At 44.4% G+C, this 14,601-nt stretch overlaps 1 protein-coding gene across 17 annotated transcripts in view; it reads left to right on the forward strand.

Annotated features, from left to right (window-relative positions):
• Window positions 1-14,601, forward strand: part of CADPS (calcium dependent secretion activator) — a 205,285-nt gene that overhangs the window by 96,221 nt on the left and 94,463 nt on the right. For all 17 annotated transcript variants that reach the window (XM_085072396.1, XM_085072395.1, XM_085072398.1 and 14 more), the window contains exons 8-11: window positions 598-737; window positions 2,751-2,817; window positions 10,813-10,921; window positions 11,992-12,204. In XM_085072396.1, the coding sequence (XP_084928522.1) occupies window positions 598-737; window positions 2,751-2,817; window positions 10,813-10,921; window positions 11,992-12,204 (529 nt within the window). The remainder of the gene's footprint in view (window positions 1-597; window positions 738-2,750; window positions 2,818-10,812; window positions 10,922-11,991; window positions 12,205-14,601) is intronic.

The raw sequence follows: 14,601 nt of genomic DNA on the forward strand, positions 1-14,601 counted from the left end.
AGGTCACATAAGGAAATACCAGGAGAAGACGGTGGGTGTGGTGTAGTTTTATATCTTACTCCCTGGGGGAGCTGCTCTGCTTTGAAATGGTAATGGATAAGTGGGAAAAGCACAGCTATGATCAGGAAAGGCTATTCACCTCTTGGAGCTTTCAGTTTCTGTGAGCCAAGTGCTTGCACTGGTGTTCATCTGCAGTCACTGGTGTTGTGTGGATGTGCCCCAGGAGACCCTCCCAGCATTTCCTGCTGCATGAAATGGAAGCAGAGTCCTGCAGCCACTCATGTCATGAGGTGGGATGCAGATTTCATCTGCTGTTGTAGCTCAGTGAGACATACCATCCTGGAATGATAGGAGCTGATGATGCAGTTCTGTCTGCACAGCCCCATGAGCTGATAGAGGAGCCGAAGAATCCTAATCTCAAAATAATAAGTTGTACTTTAATAAAAGAGCAATAAAAAGCCCTCCTCACTGATGTGACTATTCACATAGACTGACTTCTAGGACAAAACTAGGCCATCTGATGTATTTCTGTTGCACATTAAACCCCATTTTGTGAATAACTTTTCCCTTTAACATTGTTTGTTTTAATTCGTACAGGTTGTTCTCCACCCTACTCCTAATAGCCCAAAGCAGTCAGAGTGGCACAAAATGACTGTTTCCAAAAACTGCCCGGATCAAGACCTGAAAATTAAGCTTGCTGTGAGAATGGATAAGCCTCAGAACATGAAGCACTCTGGGTAAACACTTGTCTCAACCTGAACTTACTTTGTTTTGAATGTGCATTAGGAAATTTCGCTTTTTAAAGATTCTGAAAGAGAAACTCTTTTTCTCAAGTTCACAGGAGGTGAAGCAGAAAGATAAATATAAAAATGGCATTAGTTTAGTCATTTAAAGTGCACTTTCCATATTCTTAGCATAGTCTTTTTTAATGCATATGAGCCAAATGGTTTAAATTTTAAACAGTTTTCCTCAGGAAGTTCCTAGTTATGTTTTTTCTGTGAGGAAATAATAGGTCGACTGCCAGACTCTCTTACTGAGAATAATACAATTTTCTGATTTATCTGTGTCTCCTATATTGATTTCTCAAAGCCAAAATCACAGTGCACCTTCCACTTGAAATGAGCCCCAGTGTGACTGGTATTATTTATACTGAGATAGACAACATAATTAAACAGCACTTGCCTGGAGTAGGACTAGTGATTTGGAAGGTAAAAAGGGACATCTCTCCCCTCCCGGAGTGAGTGTCAGAGGATCTGGGGCCAGAGGGATCACTGACCACTTGTACCTTCATACAGTTAAAATTTAGATCATCTGTGGAAAGATCTAGCTAAGGCCATTGGCAAGGCTTCCCTCTGATTGCTCTTCAGAGCTGAGGATGTGCTAAAAAATTGAAACTGTCCAGGAAACTGACTGTTTGAAATGACTCTCCTCCAGTCTGTTTTTGGTGCTAAAAAAAGTGACTTTGTTTCCCTTTTATTTTTATAATGTTTTGTTAAGTTCTGTCCATTATTAGGTGATTTAGATCAGTCAGCTTTTCTAATCCCTTCTCCTCCTGTCTTCTCTGCTGATGAGATCAGAGCCAGGAGTCTTACATGAAGTTTAATTTTTTCACCACGATCACAAGCACCAAAGCCAGAGAGGACAGATTCCCCTGTCCTGTTTATTTCCTTGATCTCAGCTGATAGCAGGGCTGTGCTCAAGCTTTCTTCAACTAACATTTGATTCACATGATGCTGCTTAAAACTCTGAGATTTATACTTCTTGCTACCAGAACTGAGATTATCTTTCTGTGGATGTTAGCAGCAATAGCTAAAGGGACACTTATTACCCTTTTCTTGGCCTAGCCAAGGACTCAAAGTACACATCAGCATGACTTGGACTTTTGTGGCTTAAACATTCACCAAGAATATGCTGGATCTCTTCTGGCATAAGGAACCCCTTACATAACCAAAAGTGAAGTCTTTTTTCTGTTTATTGAGCCAGAACTAAAGTAATTATAATGATACATAAAACATATTAATGCTGAATAATATCCTTATGTTTATTACTAGCCTGGTGCTGCCACTAGTTTTACCAGTGTTTGTGTTACAGTATCACAGTGGCCAATTCATCACAGAGATTAAATGCTTATTTTGACATTAATTTTAAAAGTTAATTCTTCCTTTGTAGAAAAACAGTAAATTCATTCCTCCTCAGAAATTATCCCGTTTGCTTGAATTATCTATAGCCAAGCAGTTTCTCGGATTTTATCTTAGAGATGCTCAGTGAAATGTCCTGGTTTAGTCAGTCCAGTGGATATTGAGATCCTAGGTACTGGGTTTGATGTAGGAAGTGTCCCTCTGACAGCTTCCCTCAGCCAAATGGTGTTATGAAGGCTAAAGCAGATTTAGGGTTTCTCTCCCTTAATTCTTCCATTGCAAATGAATTCTTTGCTTATCCAACCATGTTGTAGCTATTCACTGGTGCTAAAGGGCTTCAAATTCTGAGCAAGTTGTGAAAGACAAAGGGAAAGAGAGAATTAATACTGTGTAACATTAGGACTCTGTAAGGTTTTTATGTCTCTTTCTTCGCATGTAATTCGTTAAGGCTAGAAATGAACCCATTCATGAATGCTGCTGAGCTTGAGAGTCTTGTAATTATTCCTGCTTATGCATTAACTTCAGTTACTAAGTGTAAAGAAAGTACACTGAAAAGCAAGAGAACAACCAATGAACATTTGTGTACTGAATTCACCTGTTCTTTTCTCCTAGGTATTTATGGGCCATTGGTAAAAATGTTTGGAAGAGATGGAAGAAACGATTCTTTGTCCTAGTCCAGGTAACAGATGTAACTAGAAGTGATCTTGAATCACAACATGAAATATTTAAGTCTGTCCTCTGGCCATTTTCAGTGCCGTGTGATTGATGCTGAGCTGTGGTTCTGCATAGGATGTCTGTTAATCATGGTTTTTTTTCTAAATGTATGCATGTTCTCAAGGATATCCCAGTTGCAGACTTCTATCTGTACTTGAATGCTTGATAAAATAGAGAATCAATTTTAGTTAGGAATTAATGAGTAAAGGAGGAAGCTCAATCTGTCTTGGCTGGAGGTTGCTGGGCTCCCTTTTGAGCCTCCAGGTTAAATTTGGAGCCCATTTGAATCTAGAGAAGTTTCATCACTGACTATATCAGAGTCAGCATCAAATCATTATTGACATTTATCTCGCCTTCACATTGCTTACTGCTTCTCATTGTCTACAAGTCTCACTGATCATTTTGCAATCATCATTTTGCAATATCTTCCTTTTTCCCTTTTTCCTTTTTTTCACTTTCTGCCCTCCCAGTTTCAGTAGACTGTTAAGAATTTCAAGGGAGCAGGCAGATGTCTTCTGTAACCTAAAAGGATCTGGTTAGTTCTTGCTGTGTTAGATCTTCCCTCACTTTCCAAGTGCAGGTGAAGCCACTGCACTGGACACAGAGGTGTGTGGCCCCAGTGTGTATGATCCATCTTCACACCAACCTGAGAAAGTCACAGAGTCCTCTTGGGATCACCTCTCTCTCCCTTCTCTCTGGACTCTCCTCCAAGAGTGGGAATAAAACTTTTATTCAGGGTTTTCTGTGAAAGCAACACAGAGATGCCCTGATGGAATAACATGGGATCCAACTGAGATCTTGTGCCAGCACAGATCCAAAGTGATCCCTGGTCAGAGGGTAAAATCCTCCTGCTGATGAAGCAGATGGCAGGTCTGCTGTAGAGGGGAAAAGTGTAAGAAAAGAGATGGTATAAACCAGGTGCACCAGATTCCACATCTGGAGCGTGCTTGTGTGCTGTCTGTCCTGTGCTGGTAAGGGCAGGAGTCCAGGCAGTCCATCTTCCACCTTGACACCTGATTTCTCTGGTCTTAAATCACCTGGTGTAAGCTGCTTCCTTTGTTTTGTGTTAATTATTGCTCCAAGTTCAACTGTCTTAGCAGGTAGCTTAATTGTATTCATTCCCCATTTATCCATCATTGCTGGCTTCCATAGCATGAAACTATGGGGCAGATAAGAAAATCCGTCCTTGGGAAGTAAAGGGGATTTGTGATATGTGGGAATCATGTGAGTAGGAGGCTATTTGGAGAGACCCATTGAGCACCTAGTCCAACAACCAGGCATGATCAGCAGAGACAGTTTAGGTGCTCATTTTGTACTCCACGTGGGGTAAAAATGGCCACAGAGAGCGGGAATGTGGTGTAGAGCAGCCACAGGGCATGCCTTTATCTGCCTTTCCCTTTTGGGAACATTGTGTACTAACCCTGTTCTTGGGCAGAGATTGAAGGATTGCTTTTCTCTGTATGTTTCCTTTATTCTGTTCTGAAATGAAGTTAAAAGTGCTGTGGCAGTCCATGATCACCTGTAGAGCAACTGGTATTGCTTTTCCCTGAGAGACAGTTCAGTCCTATTAGACCAAGTTCTCAGTTCTTTTTTCCCCTGTGAACAGGGATTCTCCAAAGGAGAGAGTAATTTTTCCTAACCTCATTTCTCCCATAAATAACTCCATTGATACTCCTCTGTGTAAGGGTTTGCAGGTTTGGGCATGGATTCCCTTGTCATGCTCAGGGAGCCTTCTGGCCGTTCAGTGTGGTTGCAGTTGCTTCTCTGGTTTTCAGCTGCTATATATTCTTCAGCTTGCTGTGGAATTGAAGCTCTGAGAGTTATTCCATGTTTTCTCATGTTACTAGGTCTGTATTCGTCAGTTGGCATATCAGAGCAGAATTTGGCCAGAAAAGCAATTCATTTGAATAAGATGAGCAGACTTTTGCCCCCAGAGAGTCTCTGTAGCCCACCTCAGAAATTCCAGCTGCCACTGCAGCTTCTCTGTTATGTTACCGTTTGCTCAACATTTGGTGCAATGTAAAGTGTTCTGCCGTACATCAAATATAAACAAGAAACACTCTCTATGCAGTCCCTCAGATGTAGTTTGAGCATATTGAACATGTCAGCAGGCAATAAAGATGGAATAAAAATACTTTGCTGTCCGTATGTTTGTCATTTGCTTTTCATGCAATGCAAAGGATGGGTGCTGATACGAACAGGGATTGGCAGTAAAGGTGTTGATGTCCAGGATGCTCTGAACTCTGCTGAACCACAGGCAGAAAATAACCCCCACAGGAAGGTGAGCTGGCTCTGTTACAGAGAATGGACAAGGAGCAGCCCCTCTTTCAGGAGCTTCCTCCACACCAGGCTCCTGCCTGCACCAGAGCTGAGAGATGGAGCCCAAAGCATAAAGTCCATTTGGGATTTAGTGGTCTGGTCAGTCCGTGACACTGCCAGGAGGGCAAGGTTGTTTGGAGGAATAACTAAACATTTCTTTTCTGATCCCTTGTCTCTGCCCCTTACCTGTAGCATCTTCTATTGCAGCTCTGTCTCCTCTCCTGTTGTTTGCAGACCAGCCTCCTCCTCATGGTCTTATGCTCTCTCCTGCCCCTCTTTCCCCATTTCAGATGGACACAGCCTTGGATCCTTCAGTGCTATCGGGTGGTACCCCTCCGCCTTCTGGTACCAGTAGTTAAGAAATTCGTGGTAATAAATACTCAGACTCTTCATAACTATTTAAACAAGGCACAAAGGTGCCAAACTGCATGGGCGGCACCAAGGAGGAAGGTGTTGATGGCAGTTTGTCTCTTTTGTGTCAGCGATGCCTCGCCGCCATGAACGGAGGCTTTGCGCGCGTATGGAGAAAAAGCAGCTCTGCTGGAAGCGCTTCCACTGCTACTTGGCTTGTGTAAGCCCTGGAGAGAAGGGGAAAGGAGCAATAGCTGCCTTGTAATTTGGGTGGAATAATCCCTCGCACCTTCTGTGTCTGTGTAACTGCAAGGGTTATACAGGAGTGAAGTGATTTGTTTGGGTGTAGTGGGTGTGAGCAGTTCCTTTGTGTCATTTCTAGACCTGAGCCTCAACTCTCCAGCACCTGCCTTGCTGGGTGGACTTGGCCCAACCCCTTGGGGAAGGTTTATGGCATGACATGGCTGGCAGAGCCGGTGTGTGTGCTGCTCCAGCACGGATCCATGCATTAAGAGGGGTTAGTTTTCCCTTCCGAATGAATCGCAGTCCTCTCTGCACACTGCCCACCCTTCTCGTAGACACCCTTTGAGATGAGCAGCAGAAGAGCAGAATACTGATTAGATGTAAATTACATGGCAGAGACTCGTTACTTGCCTAATTTTAAATCCTGAGATATGCAGTGTGAAAATGATGGCAGAATATGGCCCTGAGCTTGGATGGAAATGGTCCGCAGCATCACAAGCGAGGAAAATGCTTCGTAAAGGCAGCAGTAATGCCAGTGGCAGTGGTAAGCAAAAGCAATTGAGCTATTTAGGGCAAAGTTCTCTGTGACTGGTTAGGAAAGAAAATGTACATCCATTGCAGATGTTGTAAATGTTTCCTGAGTTGCTGTAGCAGCTGCTTGAGCACAGCATACAAATTTCAGCCAGTTTGCCAATTAGACCCTCATGCAAAAACTGGGATTTTTGATAGCTGACAGAGCTTGTATTAATTCTTTGCAAGGTCTAATGTGCTGTAGTGGCAACAACACCATGGTTGGTTCTGGTGGGTTTGCTGGCTTTGCAATAGGAAATTTCTTATAATGATTCTTAAAGGCAAATGAATTAATTACACTGAGATTTCAGACTGAATCTGCTCATCTCTTGTCATAACCCCATTTCTGTGCTCTGGCAGCATATGGGAAGTAACACTCCATAGTACCTGGATGACATGTCTGCTGAGTAGCTTGAAGCAGTTTTCAGCTGATTGTGTCTGATGGTGTTTGCAGAATGTTGTTGGAACCAGATCAACTCTCTGCAGATTAAAACCAGTTGCAGTGTCTACGCCTGGATCTATTGTTCTAGTGACAGACTCCCTAAACTCAGTATAATTTAGACTAACAGTGACAGTTCCTGCTTTTAGCAAAACTCAGCTGACTCGGGATAAAATGAAATTAAGTGTTCAGCAACTCTGCATAGCACCCAGAATTTGAAAATAATTCAGCAGAATTGCAGTGTGGTACACCAGCAGTCCTAGACTGTGGTCTTCAAGCTGAGGTAAATGACCCATAGTTGATCCCCAAAATCATATTAAAAAATGTTTTCTCTTAGACCCTTGCTGAGAACTAGGCATAGGTGGTGATTCTTGAGAAACATGGTGTGTGATGATACATGCAAAATGCCTGGAAGCTGTTGGATAAACTGATACAGCCTGTTACACCTGGCTGCAGTAGGTCCTGCAAGTCCTGTCCATACTCACACAGGATGAATTCCCACCACACAGCCCTGGCCCAGGAGAGCACACACACCTGCTTGAGGAGAGAAGCTGAGACAACTGCTATATGTGCAGATTTTTAGAGCTGAATGGATGTGCTGAGATGTGAAAACTGTTGTTTTCGCATTTTGTTTCTCTAACCTAGATCATTTCCTCTGCTCATTTGTGTCAGGATAGGGCTCGGGAGGCAACATACAGCTGCAACCAGAGGACAAGAGTCTCCCATCAAAGTGGAAAGCTGTATTACAGCTGGCAGTATCTTCGCACGGTTTCTCTCCCTTGGGACAAAATGCATGCTGTTAATCTGGGAAAGGTCCATTTAAGAATTTAACCCAAGTAGGGCGGTGTTGTGTCAACAGTGAGAAAGGGGGAGCGAATGACTGAGCTCAGAGTGTGAGGCATGACAATTAACAGGTTTGAGCAGGATCCTGGGGAAAGCAGTGCTTGCTAGAGCAGGAGTCTCTGGTGGAGAAACAAGGACAAAGTCAGGACTGGTTAATGCATATCTGCTGTATTTATTAATCAGATGGATTATATAGCTGGTGACAGAATATGGTCAAGTGCCAAGAAAGTCAGATTTAATTTAGCAGCTTGGGAATAGTGAACTTTGGCATTTGTCTCCTGCTGTCTGCCTCCCCTTTCCTGAATTTCTTTGTCTTTTTCTCTTTTCCCCCCACTTTCTTTTCCTTATGTTCTTTTGTCTCAAATTATTTCTCAAAGCGTTTTCCCTTTTTTGTAATGAACCAGCCAGGGCTGCCTTGGATTAGTTCCTTTCTTTTAGTTTCTCTCAGTTCAGCTTCCTTAGATGCTCCTTTCTTGGCCCTCATCGAGTCCCTGGATGAAATCCCAGCTGCTTTGAGAGTTTGTCCCTCACTGGGCAGAGATTTCTCCTCTGTCTTCCTTCAGTTTCCTCTCTGTAGCTGTGTTTTTTCCAATTACTCAAACCATTCATCTTGCCCATCCCATCTGCTCGCTCGCTCTCATACTCAGCTATGGTTCAGTGTGAACTCAGCAGGCTGTAAGATTAATTTCTGCTATTAACTGTTTCACTTGTCTGGCCACTTCTGAGCTTTACAGAAAGCAGGCTCTGTAAAGCACAATATTTTGGAGGACTGATGAAAGGCAAGTGCAATCTCCTCTTGACCCTACAGTGCTGTTCAGCAGCAAAGCACAACTGTGACATACTGAGCTTTCTGGAATCTTATTTTCTTGAGCTTGGCTTTACCACTGCTTGTAAACGGAAGGAGCCACATTGGTAGCCATGGCACCAGCTTCTCTCTGACCCCAAGCAGTAAATGCTCTCGGCAGCAGGCACAAGGCTGGTCTGCCAGTCCTTGAAGTCAGTAGCTTTGAGTTGTTTAGGTGCAGGCACTCTGCATGGCACAGTTGGCACCTCTTTCAGAGGCCATCAATAGCTTTGTCCTCTGTCCAACCTGATCCTTACTTCTGCCAGCAGGCTTTGTGGCCCTTCTGAGCTTGGGCTTCTCCTTTGAGATGTGTAAGTAGAGAAGAAGTGGGATGTGAACCTGGATGAGCCCAGGCTCACTGCGTGTTACAGACCCACCTGTTTCTCTTAAAGGTCTCTTCAGATGACAGTGTAAAGCAGCTTCTTTCAAGGAAATCCTGTGCATCCTAACAGGAGAGACCAGTTTGCTTTGCCTCTGTCCCAGGATGGCTCCACTAGAGCCTACTGTCTATACCTGTCTTTTATAACCTTTAACATGAGAAATACGAGCTCTGAAATGCCTTTTTCTGTACGTTACCACTGTATTGCTGTGGTTGTCTTATTGACAGGGCAGAAGAATATTTTCTGGGTCTAAAGAGGAGTGGAATTACTTGTATATAAAGAAAAGCCCGAAATTCAGACCTCATGTTTAGGATCAGAGAACAGCAGTTCTGACAACTGCATGAATTTTACCTGATGCTGTAGACCATACAGGAGAAGCAAAAAGGCATTAGTGGTATTAAGGTTTTCAACCAGTGTCAGCATAGGTTAGCACTGACTCATTTCAGAAATTGAATTTATCATGCAGTCCCTGAAGTTCAGGCTGCCTAACACAGAGAAATCAAATCCTTACTTCTTAGACAAGATCTCCAGGATTTTCCCATAAATAAAGCACATTCCAGAGTTTCTCCAGGAGATGGCAGCAATATACTGCAAGTATGACTGAATGAACACCACAGGAGTCTGAATGTTGTGCTGTGGGGCACTGGGTTATTTTTAGATTTCTTCGTGTTAATCTTTTTAATTTTTGTGTTGCCGGTACGATGGTAGGCATGCAAAGTTCAGAGCAGGGAATATGCACTGGTGTGCTCCTGCTATTGGTCTGCTACTTGTCAATCTTCCGTCAGCGCTGGTAGTTTTAAGGAGGATGCAAGATGCTTAAAGCATCGCTTTTAGTCTTACTCCCACAAATGTGTTAATGATAGGGTTTATTCTTAGGTGGCTTTTGGAGCTGTTCCTGGAGGAAGGCTCGGTGCAGGCAGGGCTGCTGGAGCAGGCTGGCAGCGAGCAAAGCCCATAGAGGGCAGCAATAAACCGAGCGGCGGCTGGGAGACGCTGTGCCAATAGACGGGTCCCCCGACTTCAATAAATGACATTTTATTAGTGAGAGATGCCACCAAAATAAGTGCTGCATGTGTCTTTGTCACCGAGCAGTTTGGCTGGAGCTTGAAGGCAAAAACCTCTCAGCCCAGCCATGCTCCCATCTTTCAGGATCTCTCCCAACTTCCAAAAAATGACGTGCACGATTCATTGCCACCCACCAGAGTTTTAAAGTTTCCTCCAGAGGTCAAGAAAATGTCCAGACGAATAAAATTACGTCAGGCGTCCAGGATGTGACACAACCTTAACAAAGTCATTTGAAATCATTTGACAGTAAATTTCCCTGTGAGTTCCTAGCCTGGGGCTCGGAGAATCCTCTCCTCCCTGGATGAGCTTCTCGCCGACCATCCAGATCGCAGCACGCCGAGTACTGCGGGGTCTTGATGTGGCCTGATGGGCTCCTGAAGGCGATTCGGGAGCCTGGCAGAGCCCCGCAGCTGAGTCGGCTTCCGTCAAGAGCTTGACATTGAATGTATCGTGTCATGCAGATGGTACCTCAGAGGAGTGAGAGCTGCCATTTACAGCACTGATGACAACAACTGCCGAGATCAGTGGGATCTTAAGATTGCTTTAATATGACTGGCACCTAGCAATTTAGCTCACATTGTTTGTGACAGGGTGTCACTCTTGCACTTGTCTGGGGATGAATGATAGAGGGTTTTAAGCCGTGGAGCTTCCTCTTTTGGAGGAAATTAAACCGCTGTATGTACTGATGCGGAGAATTAGATGCGTGCCGCAGCAGGGTGTGCTAAGAGAGGGCTTTGCAAAAGCCTGGTAAAAAGTTTATTCTGTCTCTAATGGGCAATGACCATCACAATTACCCCACCACCCTTGGCCCCTGCAAACACGCCGTCGGCATGCGGCGTTCGTAAGCGCTTTGGATTGCCTTGTGGTGGTCACCCGGTGCCATCTTAGCTTTGTGATTCTCCTCAGGTTAGTCAATATACATTTGCTATGTGCAGCTACCGGGAGAAAAAAGCTGAACCTCAAGAGCTGCTGCAGCTCGACGGATACACTGTGGACTACACCGACCCGCAGCCAGGTACGGGGCTAGCGGCTCCTGGGGGTGCTGCACTTGCCACTCCCAAAGGGAGTCCTCCCTCTCCTCCTCCCTGCCTGCAGCTGAACTGTGATCAGCATTATTCTAAATATGTTTGTGTTTATACTGATCATTAGCTATGCATGACTTTACTATAAATAGATCTGAGGAACTGAGCTAGGAGTTGCACCAGAGGAGGGAAAGACTCATCTCTTCTGGGGAGTCTAAGTGAATTCAACACTTAAATCCCAATGAAATTTGATTGTGAGCTGAATGCTCAAATTGAGTAATGGTCCTAACCTGTGCCTTCAGATTATAGTCCCTAAATAAAAGGTTAGCAGCTATGCTTGTCTTTATTGTAGAAAATATTTATGGGACCAAGCTAGCATTTTTGCCTGCCCCATTCTCTCTGTGATGGATGTCAGTACATGGAAGGGGCAGGGACAGAAAGACTCTGGTAGCAGGAGGTACCTGTTGGTGATGAGACCATTCTTCAAGTGGAGGAGCACCACTTTTATTTCAGTGGGGCAACATGCTGAGCAGGGTGATCCCCACCATGCCCTGGGTAATGGTATCCACAGAGGAGATGAGAAAAGACACAGCAGGCTGGTTGTCAAGACCTTTATTCCAGTTTAATTCTCATATCAGGGAGATGAGAAGATGGGTGCCAAATCAGGGCAAAGACAGAAATAAGGATATCACCCAAGGACCTTTTTCTGCAGTGTGAGCACTGATGCTTGCAGTCTAATGGGCAACCTCCCACTCAAAACCCATTTTTAATTGGGCTCCAGTGGTGCAACTCACATGGGACTTGTACAGATGGAGCTGTAGGTGAGAGAAGCAATTAATCCGAGTGTGTTAGGGCATGCTTTGGTAATTGGGGTGCAGGGTGCTCCCTGGGGACCTGTGGGCTGTCTTGCAGCTGAGTTTGGTGCAGGGGAGGGGACTGAGCTGAGAGCAGCATGGGACTAGGTGAAGAGACACCTGAGCGGTGGCGGGGTGGGAAGCCGGGGGAGATCTCCTGGCTGGCCTCAAAGTCTGTGAAACTGCATTGTCACTTCCTTTCCTGCCAGGTTTGGATGGCGGCAGAACATTCTTCAACGCTGTGAAGGAAGGAGACACGGTGATTTTTGCAAGTGACGATGAGCAGGACCGTATCCTGTGGGTCCAAGCCATGTACCGAGCCACCGGCCAGTCCCACAAGCCTGTGCCGCCTACCCAAGTGCAAAAGCTAAATGCTAAAGGAGGAAATGTACCCCAGATAGACGCCCCAATCTCTCAATTTTGTAAGTAAATAAGTTCTCCTAGAAAGCAGGAGTCTTTGATGGAAAGATTTTCTGCACTGATGTAAATCAATATTTGCGCACATGTTTCTGATTTCAAAACGAAACCTTTTTCCATTATCATAAAGCTTCTTTTTACATCAGTAGATCCAGAAGCAGTTAACCTGTGTGTTTGACACAACCAAACCCAAGAAACAAAATTCCTTGGGGAACTTGTCAATGGGTGTTTTAAAGTGCAATACTTGATGGAGGAGAGAGACTGGGATCTGAGAGCCTGAGACCCAGCTTGCTTTCCGCAGACACACGTTTTACCCCCACACAATAAATTGCACACCCAGATCAGAGTGATTCATTAGCACCATTAGCTGTCTATCAAATGCATCACGTGCTCAGAACTACAGGTGCAAATCTTGCAAGTATGAAATGCACACACAAAAAGAGGTCTCCTGTTGAATATTCAACTGTAGGAAAACATATGGTATTTTTAACAGGTTGCTTTGCAGGCCAGTTAGATGTGAATTTAAAGCAATCATCTCTTAAGTCGTAGCTATGCTGCATGTCCTGTGCAGTTATACCCACTTTGCTTAATTTGAAATTTAGAGCAATTTCTTTTGTCTTGCAAATGTAATTTGATTATAAACCACACAAATGCCTCTTCGCTCATTTTTCTTGAAGGTCTCAATCATCTGCAGCCCCTTTGTTATGTAACATACAGGAGTTCTTGATAGTTTCAGCAGAATTTAAGAAGCAATATCATTAAATATAAGTAAAATAAGGAAAAGTGATGAATATTAAAGAATTCTTCTGATTAAAGCAGATTTTAACTTTTTTTAATAGTCTCTGTAAAGCAGTTGTGGAGTATATTGTTGTAAGGAATTCAGAAAACCTGCCCTTTGCTTATCAATAGCATTTGAACATCTTTTATATTTGTTAACTTCTTCATGTCAGTATTTATGGAAAAGAACAGTACAAGACATACAGCTATGCAACTAGTGTTACAGCAGAAAACCTCTGCTTGCTGCTTTTTAATTTTTTTGTATCTTCCACATGCCTGTGTGTTTTGGCCTCCCTTCTTTCCCTGCACTGCTGCTGCTGCAAGTGAAATAGTGTGGTAACCTATAGTCAGTGTTTTAATTTCAGTGATCCTCATCCTCTTCATTCCTGTCAGGTCACTGACTTTGGGAGTGCAAGGTGTAAAGAATGGGGGTTGGGAAGGAAGGACACTTCTCAGAAAGCCAAACTGGGAGGTGGGAATTGGCCTCTTGTAAATGGGGTGTTTACTGGCTGTGATAAGCCTCTAGGCCTGGCTGAGTTGTGGTAACCCGAGAGCACTCCCAGGGATTTATGTCCCTGTGTTTAATCAAAGAGTTCTTGGAAATAGCAGGCAGAGGTCCTTCTGCTGGCTTTTTAAATGCTAAAAGCCTTCAAAGTATAGCAAGGGAGAGCAACAGAAGGACTCTGCTTGTGGCTCCCTCTCCTAACAAGTGATGCTGAAGGGTGCTCTTAGTTGTGGGGTTGGTGTGCAGAAGATGCATTCCTGCTCATCCCAGCATGATCCCTGCAGAGTAGGATGAGAGCAGAGAATGTCAAACTGAGGAAACACCTTTCCCTCCAGACTTCTCTCATCCCTGCAGACATCAAGCTTGTAGAATTTTTCTGCTGGGTAAATTCCTGGTATTTACAGAGTTTTCATTTTGCCAGACCAATATGCAGGGTCAGGTGGAGTGTTGCTTTCCAAGACACGTCATAGCAGCTGTAGCAAAATATGCCAGGATTTTGAGGAGGGAAAAGAATTGCCCAGGCCTGTGGACACTTGGGTGTGTGGTTTCCATATGCACAAGCACTCTGTGTGTGGGAGAGCTGAACCTCTCTGCTTAGGGTACCTGGGGTGGAGAAGGGGCAGCTGGCTTGTCCTAGCCCTTGCCAGGGATCAGGCAAGTCAGTGGCTGAGCCCAGGAGTCAACCCTGCATCTACACAGCCCAGCACATCCATCAGAGCTTTGTGCTGCTCATGGTCCTGCAGACTATCAGCCTGACTGTGCTCAGAGCTAGAGAGATGCCACAGGCTTGACCTTGTTTTTGCATCTTGCTCACTTGCCAGGAGGCAGGGCTCCCTCATCCTTGCTTGTGGTGAAAACAGCCAAGATTTCACCCCCTGGGCCCTTCAGGGCATTTGAGGGGGTCAGGAACTGACCTCAGTTTCTCTCACTTGTTCTCATGCCAATACCAGCTCCAAATCTGGATCATTTTGCTTTTTATAACACCACCACCCTCTTTGCATCCACAATGTATTCTTCTGTAAGTTGCACAGCATCAGGCTTCCTTTTTGCTGCAAGCACTGGGAAACCCTATTGGTTGTGTTGTGCCAAAGCCTGGAAGAGAGAAACTAGCTGGCTCATC

Source organism: Lichenostomus cassidix, chromosome 12 (assembly GCF_008360975.1).
Source record: "Lichenostomus cassidix isolate B80296 chromosome 12, HeHo_3.0, whole genome shotgun sequence".
NCBI classification, from domain to species: Eukaryota; Metazoa; Chordata; class Aves; order Passeriformes; family Meliphagidae; genus Lichenostomus; species Lichenostomus cassidix.